Source organism: Artemia sp. Qi Xiang Cuo, chromosome 8 (assembly GCF_049724085.1).
Source record: "Artemia sp. Qi Xiang Cuo chromosome 8, ASM4972408v1, whole genome shotgun sequence".
Lineage (NCBI taxonomy): Eukaryota > Metazoa > Arthropoda > Branchiopoda > Anostraca > Artemiidae > Artemia > Artemia sp. Qi Xiang Cuo.
Genome location: NC_142801.1, coordinates 48941344 through 48964450, shown reverse-complemented (window position 1 = coordinate 48964450; position 23107 = coordinate 48941344). Strand labels below are relative to the sequence as shown.

General features: G+C 35.3%; 1 protein-coding gene across 2 annotated transcripts in view; it reads right to left on the bottom strand.

The window, feature by feature from the left end:
- ed (hemicentin protein echinoid) overlaps positions 1-23107 on the bottom strand; it is a 143946-nt gene that overhangs the window by 22912 nt on the left and 97927 nt on the right. The window contains exons 9-10 of one of the 2 annotated variants that reach the window (XM_089093520.1): positions 16421-16598; positions 1882-2075 (exon numbers count right to left, since the gene is read on the bottom strand). In XM_089093520.1, coding sequence (XP_088949646.1) covers positions 1882-2075; positions 16421-16598 — 372 coding nt within the window. The remainder of the gene's footprint in view (positions 1-1881; positions 2076-16420; positions 16599-23107) is intronic. The other variant, XM_089093521.1, reaches the window with a different exon arrangement.

The window sequence follows — 23107 nt, the reverse complement described above, 5'->3', positions numbered from 1 at the left end:
CCGAAGTTCAACAAGGACTTGCTGGTTCCTGGTTGACCAGTCCTGGTTGAACTTGGTCAAAGTAAGGATGCTAGGTCTGTTTAATTTTTTTTTAGTTTTAAGGGTCGTATTTTAATGAAAGTATCTCTTTTATAGTCTCATTTGGGCTACGTTGAGGACGGCCCCGGACACAGGGTCGAAATATTCATTTAAAGTTTGGAATTCCACTGTTTTGCATAAAAAAAGTCCCTATTGTTCTACTTGTTATTTTTGTTTATCATGAAAAAGCAGTATGGTCTTCGTCGCTATTAAAAAAACAAAAAAATAGTTTAGGAAGATTTTATAGTGCGTTTTCTCATTTATACGGAACTCAAAAAAGCATTGTTTTTCTCGGGCTAAGAATCCTTTGTCGTTAATACTCTATAGCCTAAACTTTGTAAACTAGGCAATAACCCCATTAACCTAATATCCCTTTTAGTTGCTTTAATAGAACTCATATAGAATTCCTTTTAAGTAAACATGTGTCAACTCATGAAAACAATCTGTAAAAATCATTAATTTTGCTTCCAAAAATGAAAGTGATTCTTTCTTTTCTTTCAAACAGTTGATCAGAGCTATCTTTTCAGCAACTTTCGACGCAAATTGTTATATACTAAGAAAAAGCCGAACGGGCATCATGGGACTGTTTATGGAGTATTCCTGGCCTCCGAGGAATTTGGCTATCGACATTCATCTAGTTTTATAAGCATATCCCTTTGGTTTTAGATGAAACCGTGTCCCAAAGCCTGCTAACAAAAAAAGTAGTCACAGCTCTCTATGCATTTAATTTACACAATTAATAGCATACTGGATGCTCTAAAATTTACACAATGAATGGCATACTGGCACCGTGTCATTAGAAATGGATACTTCAGTTGAAGTATTGTCAAGGAAAAAGACAAAAAAAAACACCTTTTATTATTAAGAAAACATTGGTTTAATAAATAGTGCCCCCCCCCTCCAAAAGAAATGAAATGGTACATTCAGCCTAAACCTTTGGGAATGTGATTAGACGTCTATTAATAGAGGGGAGATACGATGGTAGTAAAAGAACAAAAAAATCAATCTTAGCTCAAATATCACAATTTTGTACATTATAACATTTTTCAATGAAATTCACTAAGTACAGGGCTGCTTGCTAATTCTTTTCAGAGTTCTCTCCATTCTTCACTAAAGCTAAAAAAGAACTTGAATATAGAATCTCAAGAATTCTAGACCGCACTTTTTTTTATTGTCCATTATACGCTAAAATTATTTTATCAGTATATTTGTAAATGTGTGGTCAATGAAATATAAACTGTGAACCACACATATCAGATGAAAATATTCTTACCATTAGAAAACTTACCCTTTCTAGTTTACGACAAGAAGATGTTAGTAGTGGTAGTAACTTAAAAAAAAAATGAATGACGAAGTAGTTAAAGAATATTTTTGTAAACTTTTTCATTAGGTAATTAGTCAGCCGAGAACATTTTCTTAGCGAAAAAATTGTTTATATATTACCTAGTATAATTGGTTCCCATTCAACTCAACCCACGTGGGTCCCAACCCATTGATCTCAATCCTTATTTAACTCAATCCACGTGAAATTCGACTCTATTTAACCCATCCCCTTTTCAATTCAATGTCCACTCCACCCAACCCCTCTTTCAATTCAATCCCCACTCCACCCACCCACCCTCCTTTAAATTCAACCTAACCTGACGTGTAACCAGTTACACGTAAAAACAGGGTTCAGTTGCATGGTTTGAACTGAATGGTGTTTAATTTATGGGAAAGGGGAGTTAAGTTAAATGGGGGGTTGAGTTGTCTGGGGGAAAAACACAGCTCCAGGTATTAGTGTTGTTAGTAAAAGATACCTACACTCATTACCTCCTGCATTTGCGGTGGGTTGTGCTTGATATCCATAGCCGTTCTGGGTAGCGTACAGAGCATGCCCTTTTATCGCATCATCTAAACTTGAATCAATGCTGACATTACGACCCTTGTTGTCAACACCGGCTGGGTAATACGGTGGAGGTGGGGCTGCAGAAGGTACAAGTGCAGTTCGTGTAGGTCTGAAAATAATACATAGAAACATTAATATCTTAAAAATTAATTTAATAAAAGTCTACGTCTTTACAGTCTTGGTACGAGATGATGTGTTTTTATTAATTTTAAAAACACTATCTTCTTTGGAAAAACTGATTCACTCATGCAAAGAAACTGTCTTTGCAAAAATCCTTTTTTTTCCTTTTAAATCCTTCTTTTAAATCGTTTTAAAAGACTCAATAACCGGTCATGACTGGGATGCACCACTCCAATAATTCTTCTAACCAAAAACCTAGTTTCAGCACACAGAAGTGCTAGTCACAGGAGAAGTACAGCCCAAATAAGGCTGAATAGTAATCCATTTTTTCGAATATTTTACTATATCATGATTTCTTTAGCACATATAGAGAATGAAAACGATAAAAATGTAAAAAAAAACTAAGTGGAGCTATATAATGTTCTCAAATTTTTGTTGTACAAATGGTTGATTCCCTCAACAATTAAAACGTTGTCGAATGAGCGGTCCTCAAGTTTCCACTACGTTTGAGACAGCCCCAATATCTCGGAAGAAGGTTCCCAAGATCTACACTACATAAGATCTTAATGAACTTCCTCGAATAGAATATTATCCAGCTCTAAAATTAAAGACAATAGTTCGGAGATCAAGCGACTCTATGGCTGTTATTTGTTTGCGCTCAGGGCTATTTCACGGATTCAATAGAATTACAAAACCATAAAAAAAGAAGTCTGATCCAGCCTTGCAAATTCGAAATGTAAGAAAAAACAAATTCAAGTCCTAAGGTTTATGTTTCCTCGATTTTACATTTTAATGCTACAGCTGTAACTTGCACCGAAATGACAAGCTACTTATGTAATTGGATTATTAGTTTCAGACCTATCCGGTCACTGAACCAAAACTGGAATGCAGTATTACCAGTGGCCGGTCCAGGGGGGAGGAGCGAGGGGGGCGCGCGCCCCCCCCTAACGTAGTCTAAAGCAGGGTAGTTTACTTAATAAACGCAAGTTTGCGGTAATTAAACTTGCTCCTAATGCAAGTTTATCGGATCAACCTATTTTGCAAACCCCCACCCCCTAAAAAAATCCTGAATCCACCCCTGAGTATTACTTACACTTCACTTGACCTAAACTTGCTTCAAAATAGGACAGTTTTACCTTTTCTACGATTTTAAACAAATTTTCATCGTAAAAAAAATGCAAAGCGAAATTCATAAATGTAATTTGACAGATGGATCAAGCTGAATCTCACTATCAAATGATAACAAAATTCTCTTCTTTGGTTGAAATAGTAAAAATATAGAAGCGAAGAACATTACCATGTAACAAAAAACTGTCGTCTAACAAATAGCTCTTTGTCGGAAAAGCGTATTTTTTTTTACAGCCGAACTCAAAATAAATCGAGACTATATGCAGACCTGGATTTACCAATAGGCCCTCAAGGCCCGGACCTGGGGGCACACAATGCCAGGGGGGGGGGGTTGCAATAAATTATCACTGAGTGATTGTTTTCTTAACAAAAACTGGACTGTTGTGATTTATCGTCTCCGCCGCGCTGCCTATTCACACAAAAGTGATTTTAAAACAACACAGGAATTTGGTGGCCACTTATAAACTGTCAGATGTCTCCCAAGAATGGCAGATGAGAGTTCGGTATCACCTCTCTCTTTCACTACTTTTGGCTCATCAGTGGCGTTCTGTTCAGTGCTTCCACAATCCCCAAATTTTCTGGGATTTCTCCGAAAATCTCGCAAAAACGAAGCGGCAAAAACGCTTGGGACTAGAAGCGTAAAAGCTTTAAATACGGCCCTGACTATATGAAGACATTTTCGTTATCATATGAGAAATCCGGCTGTAAAACCGGCAGTTCGCCTCCTTTCAGGACTCAGCTTTGGATAGGATTTCTAGACTCGTTACTTAGAAGCTGCAATGGCAGCAGATGTCTTGGAAAATATTAGCAATGGACCTACTTGCCCTAAGCGATCCAAGTGATTTATGGAACAAGTGATTTACGAAATTCCTTGCTCAGCTCGTTAAAAGATGTCTTTCCTCCATGTTATTCATAAGGAGTGACAGCGAATAAATTACCAAAGGCGTAAAGCATCAAACATTTCTGCATTGTTTTATAAAGATGCATCCATCATTCTCCGCAAATGGATGGAAAATATCAAGGGAGTTACTTGAGGCAGAAAATTACAACTCAGGTCTCGTCTTGGTCCTTGTATCACCAATACTTGGTACAAGGGATCTACTGCTTTCTCTATTTCATATCAGATTTTTGTCATGGCTAGCGAAGCCGTAGAAGCTTGATTTGATTTTTAGGCTCTTTTCATCAGAATAATAGGGCTCGGAAAAGACGAAGATCTTTAAAGTTTAGGAAGTTGATTATATTGGAGATAAAAGCAACATCAAAATAAGAGTTTTGACTTCGTAACGGGCAGTCCAAAATCAAAATATATTCAAGATTGGGGAAGACAAACTTATTCAATCGAGTTGATCACTTTCGATACTAAAATTAGCAAAATAAAATAATAAAAAAAAATTATCTAGATAAATTTTCGAATCATTGTCAGTATTGATCCATAGCTAACGATGACTCATAGCTAGTATATCAACGGCCAGCAGTTTCTAAATGAAAGTGGGTCACTGAAATACGAATGGTGGGTCACTCAATAACCCAGGGATGAGTGGTTAGCCACCCCTATTATTGGCAATTTATTTTATCAGTTTCGAGATCGATTCACCATACATGATTATCAGCCATGCTGAAGATATTGACGACGACTAAGAATCCATTCAACATGTCCCATTGGAGAATTTCACCCAACAAAGACACAACATATGACCATTTACCATATAAAGAAGTAATTTTAGAGTACAACTCCTTAGAATTTAGAAACATGGCAAACTTAAAGTCCCGAAGATACGGGCTGGTCTTCAGGTATCTCCGGTGCCTTTTTCCAAATAAATCCTCGGACGACTTCAAGGTTGCTTACTTTTTCATTTTATTTATTTATTTTTTTAAAAAAAATGAACTATCGTAAGAAACATAATAAAATTAATGGGGCCGATATCCTATAAACGGGCACGTTTTGCCCGTATTCCTATTTTTAAGATCCGCAAAGCACATCAACACACGAAATACTCCCTCGAGATCGACCTGAGGATTCCCTCCCTCTTTCTCTAGACTAATTCATGCGTTCAAATTTAAAAACGAGTTTTTCTGAATCGTCAGAGCCCCTCTCCAAGTTAGAAAATCCTCTGATCCCTCCAAACTTTCGGCGGTGCGTACTTTCGACAATATGGCACTTAGCGCACAAAACGCGAGCAGAGAACAAAAGATTCAGCATTAAGGGCCTTGATGCAATTTTCGTCCCCTTGAAGTTCGCCCAGGAACATCCAGTGTTGATAATATTTAGATAATATTAGATAATATTTGATAGTATCTAGATTGTACAGTTTAAACTAACCACAAACCTTACTTGCGTCAATATACACCTAAACCCAAAGTTCCAAGACCATAGTATTATTTTGGCAGGAATAATTTTTTAGTGGCAACCCTGACCCCCCCCCTTTTCTTCTAGATGGTGTTTCAAGATACCAGTTTTTTCCTTTATAAGAGATAAAAACGGACAACAGAGTTTTCTTATATTTTCTTCCGGACAAACATTATCCGTTCTAGTATACCAACAAAAAAGACATCTGACCTTATATATGATTCATCGCCAAAAAAAAAAAATATCTTTTCACAGAAAAATAAACGAAGGTAGATATCATAGCTTACAATATAATCTTTCTTATCCAAAAAGCTGACACAGTGCTGGAAAATGGACAGTAATTCGGAAAGCCCATTTCTAAGTGAGGGAAGTTGTTATGTCAGCCCCATGAGAGATTCTCCTGAATGAATATGACAGAATGTAACAAAAATGGGTAAGGTAAAAGGACAATATCTCTTTTGTTTAACAACTATATATTGATGAACATTTGATGAAGGCTATCGTAAAGACTACTTTTGGGTGAATTACCAATGGGATTAGTCTCAACTCCACTTTAGAGAGAGTTAGGGACAATCCTTGGACTTTAATTGAAGCTATTATATTTCAAACAGTTTTATGGATATGAAAATATTACTCAGTTTAAAAGAAGGTTTCAGTATTAATTAGAATTTAGTCCATTTCGTAAATACTGTCACTTCAAACACTCCTAAATCGGAATTTGAGTTAGGCTACCAAAAATATGCAAAAGCAGTTTCGTAATATAAAATGAATACGGCTTTTCTGTCAAAAATGTAAAGAAATAACAACTGTGATCATCGGATTTGTTTAATATATATATATATATATATATATATATATATATATATATATATATATATATATATATATATATATATATATATATATAAATATATATATATAAACGAAAACAATCGAACAGAAATTCGAAACGAATAACTGGGTACGCGTGAAACCAATTTAGAACTCTTTTTTTTTTTCCCCTTTGATCCCCACAGCTCTCCTTTAAACTATATAATGAGTTACATGCCTAATGCTGCAGCCAGAAAGTGCTCAAGGTGCCTTAACAACTAGACACAAATTTGTAATGCCTCCGATAAAAATCGATATAAATTTTCATATCGATAAAACCAATAAAAAATAGATACTCAGCTCAGAAACACTGTCACTTCAAGCACTAGATACCCCAACATACTTGAAATTGGACCTGGTAATTGGAATAGCGTTGTGTGATATCAAGCTTAGAACTAAAGCACACCTCCATGAACAAATAAGCCCTTTCGATTAGTTTAATCTCTTTTCTATTTTATTGCATTTCCCCATGTTTAGAAGTTTTCCTTATTTGCAGAAGTGGCTTACATCCCCCTTTCTCACTAAAGAAAAAATTATTAAAGAAATGAAAATTTAGGTACCAAACATTTTTGCCACATCTTGGAGGACTGAAATATCAGTGACGATAATATTATCTATGACTATCTATGATGATATATTTATGACTATGAAATATAAAAATCTATGAAATATACATATTTAGCCGTTATAATGGCAACAAACAAAATCCTAAATCCATTTTCCACTTTTTCCGTTTCCCTGTAAAATTTGTGTTGTATAGCATAAGGTCTTCTGAACTACTGTAGCTAAAATTTGACATTCTAATGGCTTCATAAATTAATTTTTAGCTCAACTAACTAAGTTCTAACACTAACCAAGATTCTTTAGCAGTGATTAAGGATTCTTTTTTATTTTACTTCGCCTGATCAGCAAAGATTGTGGAATTTCGCATTGAACTGTGGACGCTTGCGTTTTCTGATTTGAACTTGAAGAAGCTGGCATATTTTGAAACGGTAAACTTCTAAAGAAGTAGAGATTGAAATACAGAGACGCCAAGGTATTAAAAAACGTCTTATCCTCTTAGTCACCCAAAGACTATTTACCCAGTCAGTAGAATTTTTGTCCTTTTTACGAGAGATTGCATTTAAGTTCACGGAACTACCTAGCAATTATAAATCAAAGATATTGTTCCTTATTCTTAACTTGTGTTACTTCAATATCCAATGCGAAGAAGTGCGAAAACACTGCCTTTCCACAATGCGAAGAAGTGAGAACAACGGACCAAGTTTTCTCCATTACGTCTCTCTCTCTCTCTCTCTCTCTCTCTCTCTCTCTCTCTCTCTCTCTCTCTCTCGATCCATACTCAGGCGTCAAGGACATGCTGTTTATTTTGTGTCCATGAAACAGATCCTAAAGGTGGACTCGAAACAATCACTGTTGTAATAAATATTTTACTCATTCTTTAAATTTCTCTTCTATATCTGACTCGCAATCAAAAGCTTTTGCTGATCTTGCTCAAATGCCAGTATCTCCTAGCGAAAAAAATTAGAGAGGATATAGTCACCCGTTTTCACACTTCCCTTAACGGTCCAAGCGTTTAGCTTATAAGATTTTTCGTCTCATCTCCCCTTGACGGTAATTACAAGCGTCTCTATAGCGTTGATTACTCAATTCGATTAAGGACTGTTGGGTAAATTCAATTCTTAGTCTACATTTTCTCTCGATCTCTCGTAATTTTATAGAAACTATCTAACAGAAAGATTATTTGGATCCCGGGAAAGAGTGACCAAACTTGCTAGGAGGACATTTGTGTCATTTTGAGAGACAGTCGGGGAAATTGAGATAGGTTTATCTCTCAGCAAGATAATCCTTCCAGTATCAAACCTATTCAAAGGTTAGATACTAAAAAATGAGAATTTGTAATCTTCTCAACTCCAGTAAAACGAGATAAAAAGATTGAAAAGCAACGAGACTTGCTTAAAAAAAAAAACAAAAAAAAACTGCTTTACAATCAACTAAAGGTTGAACAAAAAAACAACACATGCTCAAAGCAAGAGCAATGGCGATGCTCCCAGGTCTTTTTAAGCTTCCCCCGGGAGAAGTAACAGAAAAACACGGTGGAAGAAGTCGACCTTTTTTTCGGCTCGCCTCACATTTATGCTAATGCCGTGCTAATTTGCGCTAAATTTGTGCTAAGTAATCTAAAGGAAACAAACAACCAATTTGATAACAAGAGTTCTGTCTTTGGCTGCAGCTATGAGTTGTTTTACGTCAGATAAAAAAAACGAAACTGTTTGAACCCTAGGCAACAAACAGACATAGCTTATAAAATATTGGAACATTTCCGAGAGCCGTCGCTCTGACGCGGCGGTTGCTTGGCATGGACAGACTTCTTTCCTCCCATAAAATTTGACCTACAATAACCGAGTATGTAGTAAGAATGCTTATGAAATTTCTAGGTGTTATGACCTAGGGAATGCGTTTCCAAAGTAAATATAGCAATAAAAGTTCAAGTTACGAAGAATTATAATTTTGAAGAAAACCAAGGCAAATGATATGGTTTTATTTAATAATGAGAGTAAATAAAACTAAGATTAAACGTAGAGAAAAATGTTTTGTTTATTTTTCAACTCCGATTGCCAAAACCAAAAAAGAAAACTAATATTTTAAGAAAACCTGAGGCACAAAAATAGAGCTTTTGCCCTTTGCTTCATTTAATCTGTCAACATTTTTTTGAATTCACAGTTTTCTTAACATTTTTTGCTAATAAACCACAATTGGAAATATAGCAGACAAAAGTATCATTTAGCTTACAATTTCTTTGGTTTACTATTAATTGAAGACAGATAAATATTTATGGCGTGGCAGGACGAAAAATAAGACTATGTTTCATCAATTCATAAACAACTTTTAAAAGCCTTTTGAATCTTTACCATAAAATGAAAGCGGAAGTCAAGACCCGGTCACTATCCTTTCAATGTTGTAGCCCAGGGATATTTTCAATTTTTTCGTTGAATTTCAACAACTTGTCAAGATCCCCTATGACCCTAAAACAAAATATTGACACACAAGGGGATGAATCAAATCCAAATAAACTTGACCAATGAAGAAAAGTTATAAGTGCTCTTATCTCCCTCTGACAATATCTTCCATAGAAAATGAATGAGACGCTGTTCATTGTTAAAAAGGTGGAAAATGTCTTTTTTTCAACGAAATAAAATCGCAGTGTGTCTATGTGTATGCGATTGTATTTCTATGCGGTTTATGGCGTATTTTTACCTTGAACTATTCCAGTCTGACCCCCCCCCCCCCCTCTCTCTCTTCTACACGACTTCACATCATTGTTAGAATACATTTTGACACTTGCACAGTTTCAAATTAAAGTATTTCACAATAAACAAATCATTGTCATACACAAGGAGCTTGGCTTTGATGAGCAACCGATAGGGTTACCAGCACAGGGGATGAGGGTGAAAGATTCTCCTCTTAAAGAGTCATCCCGGAAGCCTCAAATCTGCGTAAAATGTAAAAGCAAAACATATATATATATATATATATATATATATATATATATGTTCAGTGATATATGTTCACTGAACATATATATATGTTCAGTTTCGTTTCAGAGTTCAGTGAGGTAACATCAAAATTGAATTGGATATTATTCCTGTCTGGATTTATTTTGGTGAGGTCATAATTTATTCCAAATTAGTTGATGACCTGAGTTAAGAGGATTAACTTTAAGAGGATTATAAAATGTAATCTACTGTGTTTTTAGTTTGACCTATATTTCGATATTTATTAACTCAGTATTTTTTCCTGAATTAATATTGAGACTTTTTAATTTGTGGTGAGTGCGATAGCCATGAAAAGCTCCGACGTTATGCCTGAATTTTATTCTGAATTTTATTCAAAGCAATTTGCTAAGCGGAATTGAGGAGGATATTATTAAAAGACATGGTATGGAGTTTTTTGACGTGAATATAGTCAAAGAAGCTAAAAGTTTACTGTGGCAAATAAGTGCACCTGAATTGGATTGCCCAGTACGTAAGGGGATCAATGCACTTTCTAATCATTTTAGTGACATTATTTCTCTGTTAAGATCTCTTGACAGTAGTGACACTTTGGCACGTACGTTTGTGATAAAGCGACCTACAGAGGTGCCATGTCTCCCTGCAAATGCTTATACTTCTTTACTCTCTAAGTTTAATGAGATACAACAAGTGGTTGTTGAAATGTCAGGGGAACTTGACAATTATCAGTTGAATTTTCCTCAACTTCCTAAACCTACCCCAGCAATTGACACTCATACGACAGTTATTGTTTCTAAAGTGCCTTCAGATCTGTCTGATCCGATTAAACGCAAATCTGTTCTCGATCAAATAGCTGGGCATGAATTAGTTTGTAGTGTGAAACCTGTTAAAGACAGATGGTATGTCAATATTGATAAATCTGCAACTGAAGATTTTTGTACATCCGTTCAGAACTTGATTACCGGAGCAACAGTTAAAGTACGATCCAAGCGCTTTTTTGGGATTCTCAGGGGTTTCCCAGTTGATGTTGACCTTTCAGTTATTAAAAGACTGCAAGGTATAATAAGTGCAAATCGACTGAGCCAGACTATGTCAGTCAAGCTGGAATTTGAAGACTCCTTCACTCAGTCTGCTTATTTCAAAGAAGGAATTAAAGTGGGATATGATTTTTTTCAAATTCACGTATTTAAAGAAATACCTAAATGCTGCTTCAAATGCCGATCATACGATCACTTTCAAAGTGCTTGCACCAGCAATGTCCCGAAATGTGCCAGATGTGCTGGGCCACATATGTCTACTAAGGATAGTCCTTGTAGTGTTGCTCCGAAGTGTGCTAACTGTGGTAAAAATCATACTTCTTATAGCTTGTCCTGCCCTATATCTAAGGAAATAATGTCACGCTCCCACTTTTTGCAATGACTTTGGAGTTTTCAATAATATCGTTTAATATTAATGGTACAAAGGATAAGGATTTCTTTATTGATGAGTTCTACTATGATTTTGATTTGGTTTGTTTACAGGAGCATCTTCTTACAGACTCTAGTATTAACGTTTTGCGTCGTAGCCTTCATCATGATGTGTTTTTTACTACTGCCAGAGCCACAAGTGGCCGGCCATCCGGCGGACTAGCTTGTGTTTTTAAGCACAATCCTAATTTGGTTTCGCCGGTGATTTTTTACTCGGATGAGTTTTTTTGGCTGTTCGTATGGGCACTATAGTTTTCATTAATTCTTATATGCCTTATGATGACCGTTCCTCTAGATCGATGGCTAGATTTGCTAAAGCCTGTAACACGTTGAAGTTTCTAGTGGAAAATATTCTTTCTATTTCTCTAGATTTTATGATCATTGGTGACCTCAATACAGATATAAATAACTCATCAGTGAGATGTGATTTGTTGTTGGATTGCCTTCCATCTTATCATATTATACCCAAAACTCATCCGTATTCTTATATTCACCATTCAGGCAGTAAGAGCAATATTGATCACATTATTTGCTCACCTAGTATTATTACATCAATAGTGTTTGTACATGCTGAAGAACAAAACTTAGACCATCTCCCTATCTCACTTACTCTTACGCTGAATTTAAACCCTGCAAGTTTCTGCAAAGTACCCCAGTCTTCAAAATTGTTTGAAAAAAGTAACTGGAAGAAAGCTGATGTTTCTCTTTATGCGTTTACACTAACAAGGCTGCTGTCTGCTATACGAGTTCCCTATCATCTGCTTCAGAGCTCTATACAAGGGAATTGCAAAAAGGACCTGGATTGCTATTATAATTAAATAATTAAATGTTTAAAAGATGCCGAGGCAGTTGCAGTGCCGCTGCAACGTGTTAGACGTGGTACGCAAAAACCTATTTGGTCTTTAGATCCTAATTTAAAACTTTGAAAAATACAGCTAAGTTTTGGTTAAAAGTTTAGAATGAATGTGATAGACCGCCCTGTGGTATTGTTTCTGACCTTAAGCGTAAGACCCGCAGGGAATATAAAAAATATCTTAAATCTATGCGTTATCGTGGTATGGATTTTCCAGTGTCAAAGAGAGAATGGCGAAAAGTTATTAATTCTGAGTCGATTAGAAGTGATGTACCAAATAGTGATTGTCTTTCTGCATCTGCTAGGCATGACCATTACTCGTCTATTTTTTCTAATGTTAATTACCGTGTGCATTCTTTGTATTCTCATTCTCTTTCTGCTATTTTTAGTACCCCTCTATCTCAGCGTCTCTGTGTTCCTATTTCTCTTTCATCTGTAATTGAAGCAATTAAGAAACTTAAATCAGATAATGTTGATAATGATGGTATATCTAGATTTCACCTTTTATTAGATTGCTCCCCCTTATTAACCATATACACCTACTTCTCCAGATGTGTATTTGTACTTCTAGTGTACCGGAGAGTTTTTTGTGTGGTACTGTCTCTTCAATTTTAAAGAAGGGGAATTCTCCTTTTATTTGCTCTTCTTACCGACCTATTACTGTCTCTTGCACTTTTAGTAAAGTTCTTGAGCATGTTTTAATACCTTTTGTGACTAATAATATGCTTGAGAGAGATAACCAGTTTGGATTTAAGCCTGGAGTAGGTTTTCAACACGCACATCGTGTATTATCATCTTTGCTCCTTGAAAATTCTTCTAAGGGAAGGAGTATATTTCTTTGTACTTTAGATCTATCAAAAGCTTTTGATAGTGTATGTCATAGTCAGCTTTTTTCTGCTCTTCGTGGTTACGGTGTCAATCTATCGGTTATTTTGCTTCTTCGGTACTGGTACTCTAATTCTTTTCTTCGGCTGAAATCTCTGCCTGCATCTAATATTAAATTTAAAAGAGGTTTAAGGCAAGGTGGAGTTTTATCTCCGACCCTTTTTAATTTGTGTATTTCCGGAGTTCTGGCAAAGATTTTGGCTACCTATCTCTCCGGTTTTTCTGATGTTTCCTACCTGGCTTACGCTGATGATTTGCTTCTTATAAGCCGTACTAAAACTGGTTTATCTAACATGGTTTCTTGTGTTGCTTCTTCTTTTTCAGACATAGGCCTTTCTCTTAATGTAGATAAATGTAAATGTCTTTCTTTTAATAATATTTCTAGTACTTCCCTTCGCTGTAGTGGCTTTACTATTCCTCTCGTAGATTCTCTTCGATGGCTCGGTAGTTCTATTACTAATAGTCTTCCGAGCTTGCGCCAGCACAGAGTCTCAGATATTAACATGAAATTTAATTTAGGATATGCTAAGATTATTACCAATAGAGGTAAATGTAACAAATATGCGTTAACTAAGCTGTACTCAACTTTTTGTGACAATTCAAGCCTATTTGCTTCTGGAATTTTCCTCCTTCTGAAGAAAACTGAGTTAAAAAGAATCCGGATTAATTATTTTAGATTTTGTAAATTTTTGTTGTTTCTTCCACCTTGGACTAAAAACCGGGTAATTATTAATAAATTTCTTGTTCCTAATATTACTGAAAAAATGGAAGCACTACAAAGAAAACTTTCAAATACTGCTTGTATCCGTTTTTCTCCGCACCATCACCTTATCAGGTTTTTTCAGTCCTAAGTTATTTTTCTTTTATTTGTTTAGTTGTTTTTCTCTGTTTGATCATTCTACAATTTAGATTTTTAAATAGTGAGTAAAAATCCAATAATTATAATATTAATGCCTGCTTATTAGTTTTTGCAAGTTGTCAGTTTTTTTTTTGTTTTTTTTTTCCTCTTTTCCCCCTCCTTTCACGTTATTTTTTTTTTTTTTTTTTTGCTCTCGTTTCTTTTAAATTATTATGTGTTACACTGTAATTTGGTAATTTTTGATTTATATATTGTCTGGTGTCTTCCATCCTAATTAATAAGAAACAAAACCGTTCATTTTCCATTCGGAAAAGTTTTTCCTCGTTGAAAACTGATATACCATTTTCAAATACGTATTTTTCAGCGCCATGAATAAGATTCTAAAATAGATAGGCCCTTTTCATAACCAGGCAAGGAGTAAAGAAACAGGAGTTCTCTTATGATCAATATTTGGTTATCCTCCCCCATATTAGCGGTTTTCAATACAGCCTCAGTCCTTTGCTCAAATTACCATCTAAAAGTAAAGCCATTAGCAATAATAGTTTTTATCTATTGCACTTTCCCCCAAGCAGCCCATAATTGGGCTTTACAGTAAATTGACATACATGTTGGTCTTTTTGTTCAACGCTAATTTTATTGTTATTGGAGTAAGGCAGGGGAAGCATTTGATCTACGCTATTGATCTTCAAAGGATGTGTGCTTGGAACATCAGTTGTATATCTCTCCTATAGTAACCAGTCCTTGCCATATATTTTATATTTTTTACAGTTCGATATTTGAGTATTATTTTTATATCGTTGCGCAGAATTTTGTACGCTATCTCTAGAAACTGCAAGCATTAGTTTCTAAACAAATAAATAAGAAAAAGAAGCTAAGCCTTAGAAATATGTTAGTTCTGTATATTTAAATAATGTTTTTGCAACGAAATTGTAAAATATTAACATGACTAAAAAATGGCACTTCTTTCTATCAACCACTGACTTTGTGTTTTTTGGAGTAGGGGCGGGGAAGTATTTAATCTCGATATTTGAATGCCGTAAAACCAGCAACTTGTACTTTTTGCTGATGTTTCCTCGGTCATCAGGATATATATACTGACGTATCTGCAAAGCTTCAACACAAGCTATAAGGAAAATCTCAGCTTCCTTAAATTTATAAAAACACTTGGAGTGAGCAAATCAAATCTGTTTTAAAGTAGGCCAAGGGGATCCTAATTACATCTTTAAAAAAGGTATGAGGGAAGATGATTGACCGTATGGACTAGAACAGAAGTAAATGAAAAAAGGAATAAAAGGGTCCATATTTTTGCACAAGGACTATAGAAAAAGAGGACCGATTCCATTTGTTTGTATAAATCAACTTAAGTAATGAGGGGTTTGTAAGCTATATCTGAAACGTGACACACGTGACGTGACTTACACGTGAAGTAAAATGTGATGTCACATTTCTAGTTTTAATTGTTTAGGTGTGTATTCAGAAGAAAGAAACAGATACAAATACGATCATTTTATAAATAGGAAAGATATATAGACAATCAGTGTTTTATCTTTTTTTTAGTTTCTTTTTCCAATTGTTTTTATTTTTACATAACTTTTGGTTTTTCTGCAATAAAATTATCCATTCATATATGTGCTAGAGATTCTTAAATACAAAGTATCAATGAATGAAAAAAGAGGAACAAAGCAACTGAATGATATGTTTATCGGCGTATCCACATAGTATTCCAGTCAATATATCACAAAAGGTCAATATTAACCAAAAAACCTCCCCGGTCCAGACTGAAAAGCTTCATGAGCGGGATACCGCCTGTTAGCGCAAAAGAGGCTAAATTGGTAATCCTTCGAGGCGCGAAGGAAAAAACAAAGGAGGTATGACCATAAGCTTTCATATTTTGCTTTATGTGCATGAAAATGAGAAGAATTACCAAAATGGTAAGTTAAATAGTAAGGTAGGGTAACCTTACCAAAACAGGTAAGCTAAGTATAGATTTTTTGGATGAAATTTTTTTGCTGAGTCAATCGGTGAAAGTCTTTGTTTATATTATTTCAATTAGCGAATTTCAATTTCAGGGAGATTTTCATATAGCTTTTTATGACAATTTGCTTTTAGTACATTGTTTTATAAAAAGTAGAAATGTATAAAAACCAAAATTCATTATTCACCATCAAGAGAGCGTCAAAGCTCTTTTGACCTTATTATGAGATTTATTGGCGGCTTGATGCTGCAATAAGTTGTTAGTAGTAGCAGCATAAAAATAATGTCGAAACAGTTTTTCGTTGACCTTGAAAATTTTTATCTGTGAATTTGGCCTTATGTTCGTACAGATAGGACTATTTTTAGGCTTGTCAAGCTTTCCTTTTATTTAATATTTTGGAACTGCAAACATTATTTACGTGATACAAAAAAAAACTTACTGATGATGGGGTGTTTCAAGGGCCAATGCTTTCTTTTGTTTTCTTTGCCTTCGCCTTCGGATGCAGAGGTATACGCCAACTAGTAATAGGAACAAAAATCCAGCAAGACCTGAGCATAAAATAGCAATAAAGTAAGGACTGGCCAGCCTTTCTGGAGCCAATGTAGGATGCGCATCTCCTTAAAAAAAAAAGATTTTCTCTGCATAATTTAATTATTGTATTAATCAGTAGCACTGATTAATTATTGATATTAAAAATAATTTAGTTGTAACTAGTCATACTTTATAGATAGTAGAGTTATAAAATAGATAGCAGGGTATACAAGTTTCAGTTTGTTTTTTCTAATTATTTTGTTTGAGTTTAATGATCGGTTCTCAGGCAATCCAAATTTGGAATTCGGATTCGAGTGGCTATTTTTTACCTCCGAATACTTGAAAATTTGTATGTTAAAAATGTCAGAAATTCGGATCAAATTGAGTAGTGGCTTACTCTGCTTTGAGTTGAATCAGTCAATTCAATTCTACTATAAACAAAATATAACATTAAATAATAACTAGTAATTAACTACTAATAATTCCAAAAGAAACATACAGAAAAGTGCTTGTAGTGGAGTGGTTGCATAAACTTAACTATTAGACTAATTATTAGCTGACGCCGATACAACAGCAACAGAAAAACATAATACAAAATAAAGAAAGAAAATAGCCGATCTCTCTATAGTCCATTCTACAATAAAATAGCCGTTACCAAACGTATACTTGTTCAATTTACTGTTAAAACAATTCAAAACGGGGTAGGAAAGCCGACCCTAGTGTCATTTATAAGTGGAATGACAACATAATCAGCATGACAAGTTTTATAAATAATGGAAAACCTATTATCAACAAAACAGTCACGAAAAACGTCTCTGGGCTTAAACACAGTGTTTCTACTAACTCCCTTCTAGAATCCGTTAAAAGCCAAAAGTTTTCCGTATGATTTTCAGTAAGCCATTAGGTGCCACAAAAGTCCCATGGTTCGATTGCATGACCGCAAGAACTCGGCAGTTTTTCCCGTTGTAATCGTTCACAGGTACAAGGTTGAAATTCCGCCCAGATTTGAAATTTTTTTCTCTTTTGCTAGGCAGTAAGGTTCTCCAAACTTTCTTTTTTTTGTCAGAGCTCCGTCCAAAAACTCAAACAACAAAAAGTACCAATGCTCAATACAATAAAAGCAAAAAGTCACAGATCAGACTGTATCAAAATTTGGGTCTGACGTCGCGTTGGCGTTGAATCGAACACAAGAATTTGCAACATAATTCCCTGGTCATAAGGAGTCAATATTATAAAGGAATGATGATTATGACATTTTCAACAGGATTCCGTTTTTTCGCAGGCATTCCGTAGACTCCGTAACTTCCTTCTTTTGTCCGTAGACAGAAACCAAATCCTTAGATCTACGGAAAATCCGTAGAAGTGGAAACACTGCTTAAAGAATTTTGATCCTGACACGTAAAAATACGCATAATTAGTAATTACACGCAGCCTATGTCTTATATTCATAGTTTATGATTTAATGAAGCAATCTGAAGCGATGTGAACGCCTTATCTATATCCCATCTCTACAAGACGATATATAAGGTGTGTATACTTTAAAGACACACTGATTTGACCTGTTAGATGAAGTATTGTGAACGCCTTCTCTATATCTTACCTGTACTAGACGATATATATGCGTATACCTTTAAGACGCGCTGCTTTTTTTTGTTGGATGAAGTACTGCTCCGAAGTACTGTGAACGCCTTCTCTACATCCCATATGTACAAGACGATATGTAAGGTATGTCTATCTTTAAGACGCGCTGTTTTGTTTTGTTGGATGAAGTACTGCTCCGAAATACTGTGAACGCCTTCTCTATATCCCATATGTACAAGACGATATGTAAGGTATGTATACCTTTAAGATGCGCTGCTTTGTTCTGTTAGATAAAGTACTGCTCCGAAGTAATGTGAACGCCTTCTCTATGTCTCATATGTACAAGACGATACATAAGGTATGTATACCTTCAAGACGCGCTGCTTTGTTTTGTTGGATGAAGTACTGCTCCGAAGTTCTGTGAACGCCTTCTCTATATCCCATATATACAAGACGATATGTAAGGTATGTATACTTTTAAGATGCGCTGCTTTGTTCTGTTGGATGAAGTACTGCTCCGAAATACTGTGAACACCTTCTCTATATCCCATATGTACAAGACGATATGTAAGGTACGTATACCTTTAAGATGCGCTGCTTTGTTATGCTAGATGAAGTACTGCTCCGAAGTACTGTGAACGCCTTCTTTATATATATTATGTACAAGACGATATATAAGGTATGTATACCTTTAAGACGCGCTGCTTTGTTCTGTTGGATGAAGTACTGCTCCGAAGTATTGTGAACGACTTCTCTATATCCCATATGTACAAGACGATATGTAAAATATGTATTACCTTTAAGAAGCGCTGCTTTGTTCTGTTGGATAAATACTGTGAACGCAATCTCTATATCCCATATGTACAAGACGATATGTAAGGTATGTCTACCTTTAAGACGCGCTGTTTGTTTTTTTGGATGAAGTACCGCTTCGAAATACTGTGAACGCCTTCTCTATATCCCATATGTACAAGACGATATGTAAGGTATGTATACCTTTAAGATGCGCAGCTTTGTTCTGTTAGATAAAGTACTGCTCCGAAGTACTGTGAACGCCTTCTCTATTTCTCATATGTACAAGACGATACATAAGGTATGTATACCTTTAAGACGCGCTGCTTTGTTTTGTTGGATGAAGTACTGCTCCGAAGTACTGTGAACGCCTTCTCTATACCCCATATATACAAGACGATATGTAAGGTATGTATACCTTTAAGATGCGCTGCTTTGTTCTGTTGGATGAAGTGCTGCTCCGAAATACTGTGAACGCCTTCTCTATATCCCATATGTACAAGACGATATGTAAAATACGTATACCTTTAAGATGCGCTGCTTTATTCTGCTAGATGAAGTACTGCTCCGAAGTACTGTGAACGCCTTCTATATATATCATATGTACAAGACGATATATAAGGTATGTATACCTTTAAGACGCGCTGCTTTGTTTTGTTGGATGAAGTACTGCTTAGAAGTACTGTGAAGGCCTTCTCTATATTCATATGTACAAGATGATATGTAAGGTATGTATACCTTTAAGACGCGCTGCTTTGTTCTGTTGAATGAAGTACTGCTCCGAAGTACTGTGAATGACTTCTCTAAATCCCATATATACAAGACTATATGTAAGGTATGTATTACCTTTAAAAAGCGCTGCTTTGTTCTGTTGGATAAATACTGTGAACGCCTTCTCTATATCCCATATGTACAAGATAATATGTAAGGCATGTATACCTTTAAGACGCGCTGCTTTGTTCTGTTGGATGAAGTACTGCTCCGAAGAATTGTGAACGACTTCTCTATATCCCATATGTACAAGACGATATGTAAGGTATGTATTACCTTTAAGAAGCGCTGATTTGTTCTATTGGATAAATACTGTGAACGCAATCTCTATATCTCATATGTACAAGACGATATGTAAGGTATGTATACCTTTAAGACGCGCTGATTTGTTCTGTTGGATGAAGTACTGCTCCGAAGAACTGGGAACGCCTTCTCTATATCCTATATATACAAGACGATATGTAAGGTATGTACTACCTTTAAGAAGCGCTGCTTTGTTCTATTGGATAAATACTGCGAACGCAATCTCTATATCCCATATGTACAAGAAGATATGTAAGGTATGTATACCTCTAAGACGCGCTGCTTTGTTCTGTTGGATGAAGTACTGCTCCAAAATACTGTCAACGCCTTCTCTATATCCCTTATGTACAAGACGATATGTAAGGTATGTATACCTTTAAGAAGCACTGGTTTGTTCTGTTGGATGAAGTACTGTTTTGAAGTACTGTGAACGCAATCTCTATATCCCATATGTACAAGACGATATGTAAGGTATGTATACTTCTAAGACGCGCTGCTTTGTTCTGTTGGATGAAGTACTGCTCCGAAGTAGTGTGAATGCAATCTCTATATCCCATATGTACAAGATAATATGTAAGGTATGTATACCTTTAAGACGCGCTGCTTTGTTCTGCTGAATGAAGTACTGCTCCGAAGTACTGTGAATGACTTCTCTATATCCCATATGTACAAGACGATATGTAAGGTATGTATACCTTTAAGAAGCGCTGGTTTGTTCTGTTGGATGAAGTATTGCTCCGAAATACTGTGAATGACTTCTCTATATCCCATACGTACAAGACGATATGTAAGGTATACATAACTTAAAGACGCGCTACTTTGTTTTGTTGGATGAAGTACTGCTCCGAAGTACTGTGAACGCCTTCTCTATATCCTATATGTACAAGACGATATGTAAGGTATGTATACCTCTAAGACACGCTGCTTTTTCCTGTTGGAACTCGTCTGAAATTCCATCCAGATATTCACAAGAAAAGTTCTGATGTTAAACTTGGTTACTGCAAACATATCGCTTGATATCAAACTCTTAATAAGCTATACTGTAACTGAAATGAATTCGTGTTAAAATCCTTAGCAGCGGACTTTCACTCGGTATAATTTGTGATATTCTTTTTTCTTTGACGCAAATTTATAATCCAAGAGTTTTTCAGATTCAAATAGATTCAGATTCAAATATTTATTACTTCACCAGAACAATACATCACAACTACATTATAAAAAAAAAAAAAACTCGGAACGGTCAGATAAAAGCCAAAAGACGTGGCTTATATTTTTTCCAAATTATGTAAGAATTAGACGTTATTGTGAAAAATAAAAAGACAAATCTTGTTTCAAACTATATACGAGAGAAGAATAATAACCCTGATCTAAAAAAACAAAATCTCGAACTTTCAGAGAGTGCCTTTAATAAATGATGGAAAGGGGAATGAAACCTGACACAAGAAAATTACCTCGGGCTAGTGTCCGAATCCACAAAAGAATTCCCCCATCTTTTCCAAAATGAAATTTGTGTACCATTTCTTCAAACATTAAAAGATGGTTCCTTTCAAAATTTCTTTGAAATCTTTCTTCCAAACTTGAAAAGAAATTACCTCACTTTCAAACGAAGCTAGAAAGCATGGTGGAACACGAATTGGGATCCGTAAATTTGTTTGAGACTGACAGTTGAAAGGTTAAAGCGCCTTTATCGATAAGTGTTGTATCAGTAAATAATACGACCGTCCCAAATCATAAAGCATTTCAAGCAATAAGTAAGTCCTGAGTAAATGCAGTTTGAAGTAGTAGGCAAAGATAAGTGGGATGTTTACGTGTAAAAAACTTTGCAATTCAAAACAAGTTCGTTCTTTAAACTGACTTGAGATTTCATACTAAAGAATCAATCAGGTTTAACATCCTTTTTACAAGCTCAGAACAGGATAGAGCAGCAACGGGTAAAGAAGGCAGGGTCATTTGGCTTTCCTTTCTGACATAAGCTAAGAGAATAATGTAATTGGGTTACAAAAATTCGTCAGAAAAAACAAACGAATGGTATTAAAGCACATATTTTAACATGGAAGCATAGGAGAGTAGTATCTCTTTTTCTCTTTGTTGCAGGGTTGCACGACGAAATATAGCGAATATTTTGTTTTAAGCAAGAATAAATTAAAAAGACGAAAACAATTTCTCTGATTTCACCAGTCGATACAAGAGGATAGACAACGACAGACGACATATTTAAACAAAAGGCAGGGGCGTAGCCCCGGAATTTTTATTGGAGGGCAAGAGGATCAAAGTTGACCTACTTTCACTGTTAAGATTGTCTTCACTCTCTGTTATTGTGTTACTATAAGAAGACATAGATGGGAATCAAATCCCATTATTTTTAATATCTTCTTCTTCTTGTTCCATTTTCCATTGTTTTTTTTAAAGTTAGTTCTGAACTAAAGAAAGTAAGGACTTCTACCCTTTCTTGGTTTTATTATAGAGCTATATTGGAATTTTGATTTAGATATTGGAAGTAAAAAAATTAAACAATTAAATGATTCCTGGAGCTGATTCCATCCCCACACTAACTTCTATGACCAAACAAAAACCAATTTGACCTATCTAGCTACAGTAGAAAAATTATTATAAAAAGCACTAAGTCTTATTTCTTTTTCATGTTTTTCAATGAAAACAAATTCTTGTTTCAATGATTTCTTGTTTTTCAGTGATTCCATTTCTGTCCTATTTGCAGACGTAGAGGGTGTATTCATACCCATTTTGGAAGATTTAAAATAAGAAGATCTTGTCTTGAACTAATAGATTTCAGGAAGTAAAAGACCCTAAACTATCAGGGAAAAAGGAATTTGATCTGAACAGAGGTGGTCGCCTATTTACTTGATGATAAGGTTTGGACGGCGGTATATTTGTATAAATATTAATGTGGAACATATTAGGGAGTGTAATGGACCCCTGTATTTCGCGTATTTTATATTAAAACAAGGGTGGATTAATAAAAAAAAAAACAATCTGCTCAAGTCAAAGGACAAAGTTGAAATTTGAAATAAGCAACAATTTTAAAGCTACTTAATAATTTTTTCTCTAAATTTATGGGGGGGGGGGCAACTGCCCCCCTAAACGACGCCACTGAAAAAAGGGGTCTTAAAGAGGATGATTTGATGCAGGG